Raw genomic sequence first — 16,072 nt, forward strand, 5'->3', positions numbered from 1 at the left:
CCAATTTTAGTTTCTTAGTTTTAGTTTTATTTTTTTTCTTAAATAAAACTATTTTCATTGTCCAAACATAGAAAATGGACCTTCCTTCTTTCGTTGATTTCACTCTCGACTTGAATTATATATCCAAAAAGATCCGAGCGAGAAGCAGCCAGATATAAGAGAAGGAGCAAAGCAACTCGACCGAGAGGGAGAACTTTTCCTCTTGTTTCCTTTTTATGTCATATTGGGAAGAAACGCCCTTGATCAAACAAACTTTGAAAAAGATAACCATCTTAATTTTATTGACTAAAAGAGATGACATTTTAGTTATTGTTATTATTTTGTTACCTAAAATTCATTTACTCATATATATTTCAATAACATAGTTAAAGTGAGTATGACTCACTTGACGTACTAATATGTTGGCGACCAAGAGATTAGTAATTTGAATTCTCATATTCTTATTATAATATTTTGATACAAATATTTAAAACCGTATTATTCACTTATCATTTTTTGAATTAACGTTATTCGTCTATTAAATAATTAATAACATGATACCATTAAAAAATAAAATGATAACTTCTAAAGGTTTTTTTTAAAAAAATAAAAGAAAAATAGCACATGACTCATGGTCAAGTTCAAGATTAAAAAAAAAAATTGAAAGGTATTAAATTAAATACATAGGTGGAGGAATCGAATCTTTAATTTTGATGGTACAAATATTATGTGAGTTGTACTATACTCACTTTGACATGTTTTTATTTAAAACTGAAAATTCAAATATCTACTATAAATTCTACAAAATCATGAAAGAAAAAACGTTAATTCCATATAATTAAAAATAGTAAACATGATCCTAACTCAAGAACTCCTAAATTTGAGGTTAGATCCCTTTGAGGTCATCTAAAAATAGATAATTTGGATTTGCGCTCCACAAGTTTGAACTTATAAAATATAAAATAATAACTGAAAAAAAAAAAAACCAATGACAAAAGTACACGAACTACTATTATTTTAAGCCAGTTCATGAAGCAAAATAGGGTATAATTATAAATGAAAAATATTATATTTTATTATTTTATTGTTGTTTTTGTTTTTTCAACCGTGTTTTGCCATTGGGAAGTAAAAGGCATAAATCCTCTTTTCCTTTCTCTTTCTCTCTCCGTTCCGAGAAATCTGCTTACCTATTTTAAACATTTTTTTTAATTTAAAAAAAAAAAGAAAAAAAAGAAAAAAAGTATTTGCTTGTATGTGAGGATGCGTATGATTAATGAAACGAAAATGTTTCGATCATAGGGAGCCTCCGATTCTGTTTGTTTCCTGAGAAAATTTGTGATTAATACTATTTTATGAAAGCCTCCGTGGTTGGTTCTGTTTTTTCTGGTACGTTTTTTTCTGTTTCAAATCTAGTTTTCTTTACTCTCCATCCCCTGATTTTCCCATTCTCTTACCTTCGATTCTTTATTATTTTCCATTTTCCCTTTTCCAATTCGTTTCATTCATTTTCGTTAAGATTTCTGGCTGATCGTTCTTTTCTACCGGTTCCTGTAATCCAGGTTTGAATTGGATTGTCTACTTCTTCGTTATTTTGAATGATTTTGTGCGATGGTTGTTGTTTCTGCTAAGATCTTCGTCGAGGAAGTCGTTTTCGGAATTCTTGTATGTACATATTTTTTTTTTTCTGATTCTGAAACTTTTACTGTTTTGGAATACGTTTCTGTGTAGATACCGTTTGCGAACCTTCAATTCGAGATGATTGAAAATATGTCTAAATCAGAATCTGTTTCGTCTATTATCGCGGTCTCGAGTTGTTTGTTAATTTATGTTTAATGTTTCCCTCTCAATTTTTTGTCTCGTTTAGAGTTCGATGAAATGTCTAAATCAATCAGTGTTTCCCTAATTATTCGTCATTAGAGAGATAATTGAGTAGCTATTTTATTATCCTGTTTCTTTTTAATTATTTACGTTCCATCTTCAGATGATGTTCTGTGCGTTTCGTTCATGCAACTTAGATAAAAAAAAATTGAGGTGTAGGACAATTTTTATGCGCCTTAGTATTTTGTGGCGTCTCAGTTTCAATTATTAGAAGGGTTTAGGTTGACTCATAGGCTCTCTAATTTGCTTGTGAATAAAAGTAAAGGAGGATTTTGTTAGCTAAATCAATAATGGTGTGCTTTTATTATAACTTTTTCTTTTGTGTCTGTAATCGTTGAAGAATTTCATTTGCCTTCTAAAATTGTTTTATAATTATCTCGCAATGCAGATGACATAGGCGTTCAGTATTGATTTTAAAACGTTGAGCTTGTACCATGGATATTAGTGAGGTTGAAGAAAATTTATTTGCTGCAAGTGATGCCAAGGTATGTAGAACGGAATAAACTTTAAGGTTGTATTGTGTTAAAAAATCTTCATTTCATTCAGCAAGAGAAAATAAGTTAATACGTCGTTGATTTTCTCTTTGTTCCCTTTCGCCCATGGTATTTTACTTCTGATAAGGTTTGCCTACTTTTCTTAAGCTACCTTTAAACACTCGAACCCTTCTACGTTCTGACTAGCGTGATTTTATCTTCTCTTCTGTTTTCATGAACCATCTATATCCTTTTGTTGATCCTGCAATTGTGCAGTTTATTGTTTATTTACCCCTATATTGTTCTGTTAATCTATGGTGGTTTCGCAAATACTCTTTTAGAGTGTGTTTGACCCAAGGAGTTACGAACTAGGAGTAGTGAAGTAGGAGTTTGTGAACTCCACTCCTTGTTTGGCCCAAGGAGTTGGTGGGTTCTACTACTAAAAAAACATCAATTTTATAGTGGGCCCCAAGAGTTCACAACTCCTTACTCCTTACTATTCCACTCCTTACCCCAAACACCCCTTAAGGAATCAAGAGCTGGTTGGAGTTGGTTGTGGTTGAATACGTATTTACATGTATCATTTGTTGTATGTGTTGGGTTCATGATGACCTGAAATTTCTTACACTGTTTTCTATGTTAACAACAAATCTCGCCTTCAAAAAGTGTGGTTGGACAACTGAGGGGTAAACGTTCAGTTTATTGTAGAATGATTTTTTATGTTGTTCCATGTGAATTGCCTGTGCAGACTTTTTTTTTTTTTTGGGTTGTTTTATTAGAAGTTAATACTTCAAAATATTGATAATATGGCACGAGGTAAGTAATCTAGTCTTGTCCTTTATTGTAGCTACATGGAGGAATGTGCAAGACTCTTTCTGCCATATATTGTAAAGTACTATCAATTTTCCCTTCATTGGAAGCTGCACGACCTCGGAGCAAATCTGGTATCCAGGCATTATGTTCATTGCATGTAGCACTAGAAAAAGCCAAGAGTACTCTCCAACATTGTACAGAGAGTAGTAAACTTTACTTGGTACGATGATTGTATCCCTTAAGTTTTCCTAGTCAGGATTGCTGTCTCTATGGTTGTTTAGAGCCGCTAATCTCATACAAAGCACTAACTTTCAACCCTATTGATGATGAAGTTGTTATGGTGCTTTTCTGTTACTACTTTATGATGCTGTTTAGCGCCTTAAAATTCTGGTTCTTAACATATCTTTTGTATGTTGTAGGCCATAACTGGGGACTCTGTCCTGTCAAAGTTTGAAAAGGTAAAAAAAGCTCTACAAGATAGCCTTAAACGTGTTGAAGATATCGTTCCACAGTCAATTGGATACCAGGTACCATAGCCTCGAGTTTTTCTGAGTAAATCTTATTAGGGAATATTGCTTGAATATTGTGCTTTGTCAACATCCTTCTAATTCGTGTGTCAGGTTCAGGAGATTATGAAGGAACTGGCCAGTACTCAATTTTTCCTGGATCCTTTAGAGAAGCAAGTTGGTGATGACATTATTTTATTGCTCCAACAGGGACGAACATTTAACAACACTGTTGACAACAATGAACTTGAGGCTTTTCACCAGGCTGCTATTAGACTTGGAATAAACTCCTCAAGAGCAGCTCTTGCAGAAAGAAGAGCACTAAAGAAACTAATTGACCGGTCTCGCACTGAAGAGGACAAGAGGAAGGAATCAATTGTAGCATATCTTTTGCATCTCATGAGGAAGTACTCCAAGTTATTTAGAAGCGAGGTACCAGATGATAACGATTCACAGGGTTCTGGACCTTGTTCACCCACTGTTCAGAGCTCTCTTGAGGACAGTGGAGCTGGTGGAAATGGTCAAGCCTTTGAAAGGCAGCTAACAAAGATTGGTTCTTTTACTTCGAAGCCAAAAAATCGCAGATTGGAGCAGATTCCCCTTCCACCTGATGAGTTGAGGTGTCCTATATCATTGCAGCTTATGTATGATCCGGTCATAATTGCTTCCGGGCAAACATATGAAAGGATTTGCATTGAGAAGTGGTTAAGTGACGGCCATAACACCTGCCCAAAAACTCAACAAAAACTCTCTCATCTTTCATTGACACCGAATTACTGTGTTAAGGGCCTGATTGCAAACTGGTGTGAACAGTATGGAGTTCCTGTTCCTGATGGGCCTCCAGATAGTCTTGACCTCAATTACTGGAGGCTCGCGTTATCTGAAGAGTCTCTAAATGTGTCGCCTGTGGACTCTGTTGGTTCGTGTAAGTTGAAAGATGTTAAAGTTGTTCCACTAGATGAAAATTGTGTAACTGAGGAGATCAAAGGAAATTTAGTGGATGACAAGTCTGCTGAAGACCAAGAGTCCAATATAAATATGCTTGCTAGGTATGAACAGTATTTGAAAGTCTTAAATGAGGAATCTGACTTCAAGAAAAAGTCGGAGGTTGTGGAGCAAATTAGACTGTTGCTCAAGGATGATGAAGAGGCGAGGATATATATGGGAGCTAATGGATTTGTCCAGGGACTTCTACGCTACTTAGAGATAGCTGTGCAAGAACAAAATACCAAGGCTCAGGAAAGTGGAGCAATGGCTCTTTTCAACCTTGCTGTCAACAACGATAGGTATGTAGCCTTCTTAATCCTTTTGTCTCAATTCTAGAGACCATGGACAATTTTTCATTGCTATTTTTATATATACTACACCTAGCATATCAGTAGTTTGCATGTATTGGAGTAGTACAATGATTTTCACTTATGCTTCTTTTTATTAGGTAATTACCTTTACTTTTTGTGCAGTGAAAATTCTTAATTAAACTATGCAAGCTATTAAAAATCATGCAGTTCAATTATTAAAGAAGTACGCCATTTTTATAGTTTCTTCATGAGCATAATCCTATATTGTTCCAAAGCCTTCCTCCACTTAGAAAATGTGTAAGACTAGATATATTTAACAGCGTTAACCAGTAATGATTGGAATGAAAGGAAAAGGATGGGGAACACAGAAATGCTTCAGATGGTTTTGGTCTTTAACTGTTCAGTTTATTTTAGCTTGGCTCTGTACTTTTTTGTACTTCCACAGTTTCACTATTGCTATTCAATAAATAGATATTGTCTTTTAGCATAGAAGGTTGACTAAGGAAAAAAATCCCTTTAATTAATTCAACAAAAGTAATGCTAATTATTGAAGCTGACCATTGTGCATTTTTACATGGACTTACTTTTTTGTGTAATACCGTCCTTTTTCTTAGCGAATGCAGTCCTCTTGATCTAAAATGATATTATGATGTATTATATATGTGATGTTTGGAAGTATATTTTCTCAGGAACAAGGAAATAATGCTGGCAGAACGGTTGATTTCATTGTTGGAGGAAATGATTATGAACCCAAATTCCCATGGATATGCAACGGCCCTCTATCTCAATGTCTCCTGTCTGGAAGAAGCAAAATCTATTATCGGCTCAAGTTGTGCGGTCCCATTCTTGACTCAACTCCTCCATGCCAATACCGAAACGCTATGCAAGCTTGATGCACTTCACACACTTTACAATCTCTCAACTGTGCCCTCCAATATTCCCAACCTGGTTTCTTCTGGAATCATCAAGGGACTTCAATCCCTTCTTGCATCCCGTCTCGATCGAACATGGACCGAAAAGTGCATAGCCATCTTGATAAATTTGGCTTCAAGTGAATCAGGTAGAGATCAAATGTCATCTGCTCCAGAACTTATCGGTGGGTTGGCTGCAATATTAGACAATGGCGAACCCATTGAGCAGGAACAAGCAGTGGCTTGTCTCTTGATTCTGTGCAGTGGCAATGAGAGGTGCAGTGAGATGGTCCTTCAGGAAGGCGTAATTCCTGGGTTGGTGTCAATGTCTGTGAACGGGACAGCAAGAGGTAAGGAGAAGGCTCAAAAGCTTCTGATGTTGTTTAGGGAGCAACGACAACGGGAGTCACCGCCACCGACACCGACACCGACACCAATACCGACACTGATCGAGCGATCAGAGAGTAGTGGGACATCTATGCCTGTGGCGGAATCAAAGCCACTGTGCAAGTCAATCTCAAGAAGAAAAACAGGAAAGGCTCTTAGCTTTTTATGGAAAAGCAAAAGCTATTCAGTGTACCAATGCTAAAAAAGCTCATTGGTGTTGTAAATTTAATTTTATTTTTCTTCATTTTTTTTTTTTTTGGGGGGGGGGGGGGGGTTTCGTTTAATCTGAAAGATGAGATGTACAGGCCAGGTGTAATTAATTCGTGGAGTTTTGGCTTCTAATTTCCAGAGTCATTTGGTGATAGAAATACAAGCACCCATTTATCTCAAATTTCAGCCCTCAATTAATGATTCCAAAATGAGAACAAATATCAAACACCAATACATTCACAGATTGAAACTGAATTAACACCATTTTCTTCATATCATTCTATTACTTTTTAATTCCTATAAGTTCGAGTTCAAAATCGTGAAATTGGTTAAAATATCTTTCAGAAAAAGGAATCTGGGTACCTTTTTTCACTTCCAAATCTTTTAGCTTAATGGATTGGGTCGGGATATTGGTTTTTAGTGTATTAACATTTTATTAATTTAAGAGTGATTTATCCCAATAAGCCCGTCTAGCTCAGTCGGTAGAGCGCAAGGCTCTTAACCTTGTGGTCGTGGGTTCGAACCCCACGGTGGGCGCTCTTTTTTTTTTTTTTTTTTCCCTCTCTCTTCCAATCTCCCTTATTTTATTATTTTATTGCTAATTGTTTTGAAACATGATTATTATTGTTATTTTTATCAAGTTTGGTAAAAAAAATTGGAAAAAAAAAACTTGGGTTGTTAAACATGTTTAAAACCACTTTTGGGGTTTTTTTTTGGGTTACATAGTCCCTGAAAATTAATTTACAACTAATTTAGTCATAGTCCCTGACATATATCTTTATTTTCCTCGCGTTTCAATTCTAGTTTACAAAATAATAATAATAATAATAATATTGATTGGGTGTCAAATGAGAAATATTTGTATATGTTTTCCGCTATGGAAGTTAGGTTCGAGGACACCTTCGACTCAAAAAAGAAAACAATACAATAGTTTTTCCAATCTTGATCATTTAAAATTCTCGATCTCGAACTCAAAAATGTTTTTAGAAATACCTATTATTCTCGATGATAACAAATAGAGCTGAACTGAATTGATCTTCTTCCAAGTTTAGAAGTAAACAGAAGGGCATCAAATCCTATTATTCTCAATGATAATGATAATGAAACAAAGGAATTAATTAAAATCTGTTATGATTCACAAACCTCAAAACTTTTGTAAAATTAAAAAGACCAAAAACAATTCCATTTATACAGCATCAAGATTCTATATACAAAATATACAACCTCCTTACAAAAACCCAGTTTTGCAAAGAACACAAACCTTCAAATGTTGAGAGTTTCAGAGAAATGAAGCTGAACGAGGCATCATGTTTCCTTGCCCCCTTATTGTTGGTTTCATCAGCCAAGCAGTCTCAAACAACTCCAAAATCTCCATGCTTCCGTTGCTTCCCTTTTCACTTTCATAATCCATTAGCCCTTCTTCTTCTTCTTCTTCTTCTTCTTCTTCCTTCTCCTCCTTCACTCTTGAATTCCCTTCATCTGGAATTTCTTCATTTCCTTCTGTTTTTTCAACAGATTCTTCCATTCTAATCATCTTGTTCTCATTATTCTCATCCTTTTTGCAGCTTTCATTGTCTTCCACTACTTCTATTCCCTTCTCCACTTCCTTAGAATTGCCCTTCTCATTGTTTTTGCAGTCTTCTTTATCATCCATTTCATTTCTTGTTCCCTTCTCCACTCCGTTAGTGCTCTTTTCATTCTCTTTGGAATCTTCATCCATTTTCAGAACTTCTTTACAAGTCCCCTTCACGGAGTTAGATTTCATTTTCTCATCCATGGCAGCTTCAGCTTGTTGTGTTTCAGATACAGATGAAACAATTCCTTCTGAGCAGCATTCAGATTTATCAGTTGATTCAGATTTACGACCCTCTTTGTAGTTCATATCAACCAAAATTTCCTTCTCTCTTGTTCCATCTCTCCCCCAGTTCATTAGTATGGTTATCATGAACTTGAGCAAAGAGATGGCGTGGGTCACTGTCCAATCTAGTAACAGAACCTGGTTGAAGCAGGGAATCTCGTCAACAGCATCGTCAAATTTTGATGGAAAAGTTTCGATCAGATGAAGAAGATGGTCAATCTTATCAAAAACGAGTTTGAATGGAGGAAAAATCTTCTCCAGAATGTTAGCGATTGCTAGTAAACGATCATCAATGAAGGAGAGGACCAATAAGCACTGATATTGCAGGACAAATATCAAAGGCTTCATAAGCTTGGCTATCCGGACCATCTTTCTTGTTATTGAACCCAACCGTCCATCAAGATTCTGAGCTCTCGAGCAGGTGCTGTGGGCTACGGCCAGAAATGAAACCACACAGGTTTGCAGTGGACGTCGTCTAGAACTCATCCTGTAGATTAAAGAAAAACACAAACAAAAGTTTTCCAAGCTCAAGAGAATAAATAGATAGAAATTAATGCCAAGTACTTTGTTGGAAAGCTATTCTCAAACTAATTTCACTCTCATCTATTTTTTCTTCGAGCAATAACAATCTGTTTGCGATGCGAAAAGAAACATAATGCTTAAGAAAGCAAATTCGAAGATAATTCCTGTAATTTCCTACCATCAGTTCATCGATCATTAAGTTCTTGTACTTAATTAATTAGACCGTACATCTGAAAGGCAGCAAAAAAATGTTTGACAGAAGAAAATAAACATGCTAATTTTGCTAATAAAAATCACCGTATAAGATGATTCGTTAGGTCAGCCTCAAAGTAGAAGACAAAGGAATTTTGTCGATTTAACCGATTCCGCGAAATTAAGTCAAATAACTTCCAAATTGTACTTGAAAGAAAACAAAACCTATTTGAATGCTCAAACAGGAGACGAGACTTTTTAATCGATTCAGTCAATTCAATTCTTCTCTTCATCACTTCAAAATAATCGACGAACAAGATCATCACCATTCGCGTTAGAGTTTGAAGGTTTCTTACCTTGTAAAAATCTCCGCGGAAATCCTCAATCACCTCAGAGAATCTCCAAATCGCAAAAACAGACCCGATCAAGATTTGCTTGAAATCACTTCGCATCAAATGAAGAGAGAGGAATTGAAACTCGAATTCTCAGAGGATTCATGTGGTTACCAAAAGAGTGTTTAATGGCAGGAGAGTTACCTCGATGGCGCGCCAACAGAGGAGAATTCAACGGATGGGAATGCGAGTTCATGGAACATGAATTTGCAACCAAGAACACCAAGAAACGCTTACCGCGACCAAATGAAATGGCGGATTCACCATTTAAGCGGAACAAACCGTCTCTGACCGAAATTCTCTCTTCTTCGTTGTTACCATTTCCCTCGCACTCTTCCCTATTCAATGTTTTTCTCTCACTTTCACTCTCTCTCTCTCTCTACTTTGCACAAAAAATTTAGGAAAATTACACAAAATAGCCCAAAACAAAAGTCTTTTCTATCAACGACCTCTTTCCAAAAACGTTCAGATGAAGATGAGAGACGAGGAGAGAAAACGGAAAAAACCTGAGAGCAAAATCGCACAATAAAAAAGGTAAATGAAAAGTGTGAAACATCCTTCGTAAAGGTGTCCGAAGAGTTTTTAAAATTGGGGGTAAAATTGGTATTTCACATGGCAAAAAGTTAGTCATAAATAAGTTTTTAGGAAGAGGCTATTCATTGAAAAAAAATTTGTTTTTGGGCCATTTAGTGAATTTTACCAAGAATTTATGATTATTTTTGCACAATTCATTATATGAGTTTGAAAATTATTAATTTATATTCTAAACTTCCGAATTTTTATTGGATTTTTATCAAAATAATAATGGTCAAATCCGTAATTTTAAAAAACCAAAACCAAAAATCCAAATACATATATAAAATAAAATCTACTTTTTGCTAGTTTTCAAAACTTACATAATTTTAACAAAATTAATCGAGAAATGAAGAAACTCGCGATATTGTATTTATAAGCTCAATGTTTAAAAGTCAAAAAGTGATCTAAGAAGACGTTAACTTTTGACATTGTGCCTATATTCGGTTTGTTAATAGTTTCTAATCATTTAATGTAATATTTTGTGTCTAAATATGTAAAAGTGGCTAATCATCGGCTCTTATTTAAAAGTGATTTAATTATCTATGGATTTTTTTCATATTTTTATTGTAGTGAAAACTTATGGCTAGAAATACAACCGTTATGATCAAAATAAGCATAACTCAATCGACATATAATATGTATTCTCAAACAAGTAGACCTACATTGTGATGATTTTATATTTTTTTTGTAAAAAGAAAATAAAAATTATTCACTAAGATCCTATGAGTAAAAGTATAAAGATAAAGTCAGAGTAAACTAAATGTGTTGAATTTTTTAAATTTTTTTAAAAAATGAAGATGAATTGAGACTTGACTTGAGTGACATTGGCATTTTACTTGTATATAGAAAGAAAAAGAAAATATTCTCCTTTCTCTTTCATATCATCCAATTCTGTTATTTTCAAACTACTAAAACAAATTTGTCAATCATTACATTACAACATACTTTTGTATTTCTTCCCTTAGTGCCATTTTCTCTTAGATGTCATTTTCATATTTGATCAAATGAATGTATTGACTACTAGGATCTCAAAGAAGTGGCAATTTTAAACAAGTTAATTTCCCAAATAGGTATTTTTGAAGTTCCATGTGTATTCTTCTTCTTGTAAAATATTTAGCCATTATTAATAATGCATACAAGGAATTGTTCGTTAAATATTAAGCAATTATTTGGTTCATAAATCATACATGTATTATCCATATTTAAAAAGAGAAAATATCAAACTTAATACATAAGTTTATTTAAGAGTTGTTTTTAAATATATGACAAAATTTTATAATTATCGATGATAAACGAAGTCTATCATCGTCTATATCATTGATAATTTTACAATTTTGCTATATATTATAAATATTTTCAATAATTTTATCATTTGAAATAATTTCCCTTTATTCAAAGATTTGAAAAAACAAACTTAAATTATTATTTCTTTATTTATGTAGTAAATAAAAATTGCATAAATATTTATTATTTATATTATATTTTCTACTAGTAACATTTTGTAGTTTGTCTTTATACGTTTCATGAATTTTACCTATAATATATTGAGAAAGTCAAATCCATAAAAATATGAAAATATAGATCTACCAATTAAAAAGATAATACCAATACTAGCAAGGAGGTTGGAAAATGACGGAAAAGCTACCATTTAAATACGGTCACTCAAACTTTGGAGTTTTATAATCATTGCTTAACTACAAACGAAGTTGCTTTAAAAAGAGAGATGGAAAATCTTTATACGAATAAAATGGTGTATTATTTTTAATATAATTACCATGAAAAGAAGGCAGAAGAAAATAGAATTTTAATACTCTGCGGTCAAAAAATTTCTGGTATCATGTGAAATACCCCACTAACAGTTTTGTAGCAAGATACAAGACACCCAAGAGTAAAACATCTCAAAGATTTGAAATATAACCCATCATTCCAAATGGCGAAAAGAAAAAAAGACTACAAAATAAGATAAACTCTGTTTCCCAAGGCAATGCAGCAATCTACATCTTCATCAGACCTTTTACAACAAGAAAACACCTAAAAGGTTGCAAACAAATGTATCCTGCAAAAAGAAAACAGACACTGAACTTAAGACTATATGCATGATAATATATATATACACATATATATAAAAATAAAATAAAATTGAAGAAGATGTGCACTTAGTAACCAGTAAGATAAGAAGAAGAAGAAGAAATGTCATCTAGTGAAAGAATTCGCTTTAGGAGTCTACCCTAACCATGGAGGATTAGAAGATTTTCTTTAAAGTCATATCCATGAACAATCACGAAGTGAGTTAAGTTGTTGCGTGATATAAGAGAAAATCCAGAATAAGAGTGATTCATGATCCAAAAAACGCAAATAGACCAATGTTGAGTCTTCAGATTCTAACAAACGCATACCAAATTAAAGCAAGCAAAGCATAAGGATTTACCTCAAACATTTCAACGCCTGTCAGTTTTTCCAGTAGAACGCTTTCCTGAAAACAAGTGTTTTGGTTTCAATGTTGGGATTACCCTATCAGCCTCACCACGACGAGCGTCCTTATTCCTCTTTTTCACAGATTTCTTCGCAATCTTCAATGCCTTGACCTTTTGGACTGAGTCCTTGAATCCATCCCCAGGGGTAACCTCACTTGGTGGCCGAGACCTAGACCTAGATCTTGACAAGGATCTAGACCTCATACGCAACTTCTTACTTGGTGTTTCATCATCCACGTCCATAGAATTGTCGCCAGTAGCATCTCCCCTGTCAGGAGATCTCTCCCTCTTGCGACCTCGTGACTTACTACGTGCTCGGTTAATTGCCAAACTAGGATCCAGACCCAAGACCGATAGCTGTCTCCCCATTCTTTTTGTTGTATATTCCCGGTCTTTATCAAATTTCCTTGGTACAATGGGTCGACTTTCTGCAGTGCTCTTCTTGATCCTATGTTGTTGAATAAGCACACTTTTCTTTCTCCTGATCGCAGCCAAAGCTTCTTGTTCCTCGGGAGTCAATTCAGCACCATCCATCTCAAAATCATCCTTGGCTTCCTCTGCTTGACGATACCCTTCTTCTCTTTCCAACTCTTCAAGTCTAAATAAAATATCAGGATCGATGAAGTCAGACACATTGTGTCCATCTAGAATTTCAGGCATAATGTCTTCTTTCCATTCATCATTGGCTAAGATATAATTCTTCTTTAAACTGGCAGAATAGACACCGGCACCACCATTCTCTTCTTCCAAATCCTTCTCAGTTTTCCTAATTTGCTTCTCTGCAGCTTGTTTTGCCCTAGCTTCCAACACTGCCTCAGGTATGCATGGTGGTCTTTCCTTCTGGTCCCGAGGCTTTGGCATTGCCACATGAAGCCGATTCAAGCAATCCTCCATCCTTTTGGATTTAATCTTCAATTCTACCCTCTGATTTAATAATCTCTCGCAGGCAGCATTCTTAACTGCAATAACACCTTCCTCTGTCAAAGTGCTCATAGTAAGCAACACCCCCTCTTCACCTGTAGCCTCACCTCCTTGACCCATTACAGTTTTCATAGCTTCAGCCTTCATGTCCTGGACCAATTTCATATCTTCCTCTGATATACTATCCAGCGGCTGCAAATCAGTTTTGTTGCAGACAATAATCAATGGTTTGTTCATAAACAGAGACTTTATACTGTGAAAGAGAGCCGCCTGCTGAGCAATTGTATAACCACAAGACCCGGATATGTCTAAGAAAAACAAAACGGCAGCTCTCAAATGAGCCAAAGCAGTAATACTACACATCTCAATGATGTTACGGTCTTCAAATGGCCTATCCAAAATTCCAGGTGTATCAATAACTTGGTACCTCAAGTACTTATAGTCAGTGTGACCCACAAAGAGTGACTTTGTTGTGAAAGCATAGGGCTGAACGTCGACATCGGCTCTAGTAATCTTGTTAATAAATGAGCTCTTACCAACATTAGGATACCCACAAATTAAGATTGTTCTAGTATTAGGATCAATTGATGGAAGTCTTGCCATATGCTGTCTAATCTGCTCTAAGTAAGCCAAACTAGGCCCAATTCTCTTTATCACAGTACACATCCTTCCAAGAGCAGCAACTTTCAAACACTTGCAGCGGTAGAGTGAATCACCATATTTCAACAATTTCACATAGTCCTTAGCAATCTTGCTAATGAGGTTCCTTGCAGTGTTAACCTGTCCAAGAGCAAGCTTATAATGATCTTTATTATACAGAACATGTAGGAGATCACCATAAAAGGGATGGATGTCATCCAGCCGAGGGAATTCATCGATGATAGTAGAGAGCTTTTCATGGAAGTTCGTCTGAGTATATTTTACTTTCCTCATATAAAACTGGCGCAAGCGAGAAATGGCATAACCCTTGTGGACAACTGTGGGGGTTTGTCGCTGAGTACGGGACAGAATAATATCAATAAAATCCTTTCCATTAGGTACCACTGTAATCTTCTTGAAGTTATACTGCACCATTTTTTACCCTGCAACAAGAATTCCAGTAGTTCACATAACATTCAGAAAATAGTTCCCGTGTATCTAAAAATAAATAAGAAATGTATCATTTAAAAGCATAATATATGATAAATAAATAAGCAAATACTGCCACACAAAAACTTATAGCCTCCAGAATTACAATTGAAAGAAACCGTCTAGAAACTATAAGAAATCATAAGGATGGTTTCTAATTTGGAGTCTGTTTAATGAGCATAGAAATCACGAAAGTAAGGTAAGATTGGCATACTGAGATTCCCGACCAGCAAGAAGTTTGTCAGATATATCCAACATGATCAAAAGTGCACAACGCAAAATAAAAAATAATAATAATTAAAAAAAAAAACTAAAGCCTGAAAATTCAGATTTATTACCCAACAGCAACAAAATCACCAAAATAAAAAGATTATATTCCCTACAAATAACGTAAAATTTGTCGGATTCCGAATGTTCCTAAACCCGCGAAAATTTTCCCAGAAAATTGATTTGTTAGCTATGGGCAACAGAGAAAAACAAAAATCATACTCCAAAAAACCCAACAAACCTTGTTTTCTTCCTTTACAATTGATAGGTCAGAAAACTCAAATGGTAGATTCGATATCCTTCCCTGCAAACACAACAAAACAGATACGAAAACTACTGAAAATTAGAGAAACACAGCCAGAGATCTAATGAGTAAGGAATTGCTTTGCTGAATTTTAGTCAGTTAAAAGAGATTTCTAGAGAGTGAAGAAGGGAAGAATACCTAGCCGTATTCACCCCCCCGACGAGCCCAGGGAAACTGAAAGATGACGGCTGATGTAGGGTTTTAGGTGCCCTTATATATACTTTTGCTAAAATACCCTAATTTGTTTAAATAAGTTGTTTTTCATGGATTGCAAAATTTAATAGGATTTTAGAATAATTGTCAAGATTATCTTTTTGGTCTTCATGTTAGGAAGAGTATGTGGGAAAATTTCACAAAATGACCTAAAATCCAAAAAAATTTTTACCAATGTCCTCTTCCTAAAAACTTTTCTATCGATCTTTTGTCCATGCGAAATTCCAAAATTACCCCTAGTTTTAAAAAAACCTTCAGGCCGTTTGGTGAACGTACATCTCTACGAATGCTTTATAACGATAAGGTCTCCCTCCATTTTCGTTCATTTTCTGCTCAAAGCATTTCTCTTCGAAGCGTTTTCTCTCGATTTTGCTCCCGTTTCTCTCCGAAGTCGAGCACTCCTCGCAGGTTTCTCGTCAATCGTCTCTACGCACTTGCCATCGTCGTCGTGATCTGAAAGGTATGAGAGTCTTTTCCTTGAAGAATGCATGTCGATATTTGAGGTTTAACTATCTTTTAGGGTTTAATCGTGTGTTCGTTCGTAATCGATCCTTGAGAGAATACTAACCGATCGAATAGAGAATACTAAGCGAGCATTTAGAGAATATTAAGAGAACGTTTAGATATTACTAAGCGATCATATAGATAATACTAAGCAATTGGATTGTTTAGGTTATATTGTGTGATTGTTTAGCTAACTGTTACATGATCATTTAGACATTTGTTATGCAATCGTTTAGCTAACTGTTACGCGGCCATTTAGATATTTG

At 35.0% G+C, this 16,072-nt stretch overlaps 3 protein-coding genes and 1 non-coding gene across 12 annotated transcripts; 2 read left to right on the plus strand and 2 right to left on the minus strand.

The window, feature by feature from the left end:
- The first annotated feature begins 1,082 nt into the window (after window positions 1–1,082).
- On the plus strand, window positions 1,083–6,636 carry LOC120075667 (U-box domain-containing protein 45-like). Of its 7 annotated transcripts, none has more exons than XM_039029262.2 (7): window positions 1,087–1,365; window positions 1,539–1,641; window positions 2,246–2,342; window positions 3,178–3,363; window positions 3,563–3,670; window positions 3,764–4,935; window positions 5,637–6,636. In XM_039029262.2, the coding sequence occupies exons 3-7, from the start codon at window positions 2,292–2,294 to the stop codon at window positions 6,445–6,447; spliced, it is 2,328 nt and encodes a 775-aa protein (XP_038885190.2). In that variant the 5' UTR covers window positions 1,087–1,365; window positions 1,539–1,641; window positions 2,246–2,291; the 3' UTR covers window positions 6,448–6,636. The 7 variants fall into 7 exon arrangements, with proteins under 7 accessions (XP_038885191.2, XP_038885190.2, XP_038885195.2 ...); XM_039029265.2 differs by lacking the exon at window positions 1,539–1,641 and adding an exon at window positions 1,496–1,538 and having other exon boundaries at window positions 1,260–1,365; XM_039029263.2 differs by lacking the exon at window positions 1,539–1,641 and having other exon boundaries at window positions 1,083–1,365.
- Window positions 6,637–6,919: 283 nt separating this feature from the next.
- Window positions 6,920–6,992, plus strand: TRNAK-CUU (transfer RNA lysine (anticodon CUU)). The gene has a single exon. It is a non-coding gene; the product is annotated as a tRNA-Lys (tRNA).
- Window positions 6,993–7,502: 510 nt separating this feature from the next.
- Window positions 7,503–9,973, minus strand: LOC120074981 (uncharacterized). Of its 2 annotated transcripts, none has more exons than XM_039028107.2 (3): window positions 9,564–9,973; window positions 9,384–9,426; window positions 7,503–8,800 (listed from the first exon to the last, which is right to left on the minus strand). In XM_039028107.2, the coding sequence occupies exon 3, from the start codon at window positions 8,797–8,799 to the stop codon at window positions 7,735–7,737; it is 1,065 nt and encodes a 354-aa protein (XP_038884035.1). In that variant the 5' UTR covers window position 8,800; window positions 9,384–9,426; window positions 9,564–9,973; the 3' UTR covers window positions 7,503–7,734. The 2 variants fall into 2 exon arrangements, with proteins under 2 accessions (XP_038884035.1, XP_038884034.1); XM_039028106.2 differs by having other exon boundaries at window positions 9,384–9,471.
- Window positions 9,974–11,784: 1,811 nt separating this feature from the next.
- On the minus strand, window positions 11,785–15,335 carry LOC120075624 (nucleolar GTP-binding protein 1-like). Of its 2 annotated transcripts, none has more exons than XM_039029190.2 (4): window positions 15,228–15,335; window positions 15,027–15,089; window positions 12,424–14,472; window positions 11,785–12,051 (listed from the first exon to the last, which is right to left on the minus strand). In XM_039029190.2, exon 3 carries the CDS (start codon window positions 14,462–14,464, stop codon window positions 12,434–12,436), a length of 2,031 nt encoding a protein of 676 aa, XP_038885118.1. In that variant the 5' UTR covers window positions 14,465–14,472; window positions 15,027–15,089; window positions 15,228–15,335; the 3' UTR covers window positions 11,785–12,051; window positions 12,424–12,433. The 2 variants fall into 2 exon arrangements, with proteins under 2 accessions (XP_038885118.1, XP_090169051.1); XM_090312925.1 differs by having other exon boundaries at window positions 15,027–15,118; window positions 15,228–15,274.
- Between the last annotated feature and the right edge of the window lie 737 nt (window positions 15,336–16,072).

This window comes from Benincasa hispida, chromosome 4 (genome assembly GCF_027475165.1).
Source record: "Benincasa hispida cultivar pf3 chromosome 4, pf3_genome.v1.1, whole genome shotgun sequence".
Taxonomy (NCBI): Eukaryota; Viridiplantae; Streptophyta; class Magnoliopsida; order Cucurbitales; family Cucurbitaceae; genus Benincasa; species Benincasa hispida.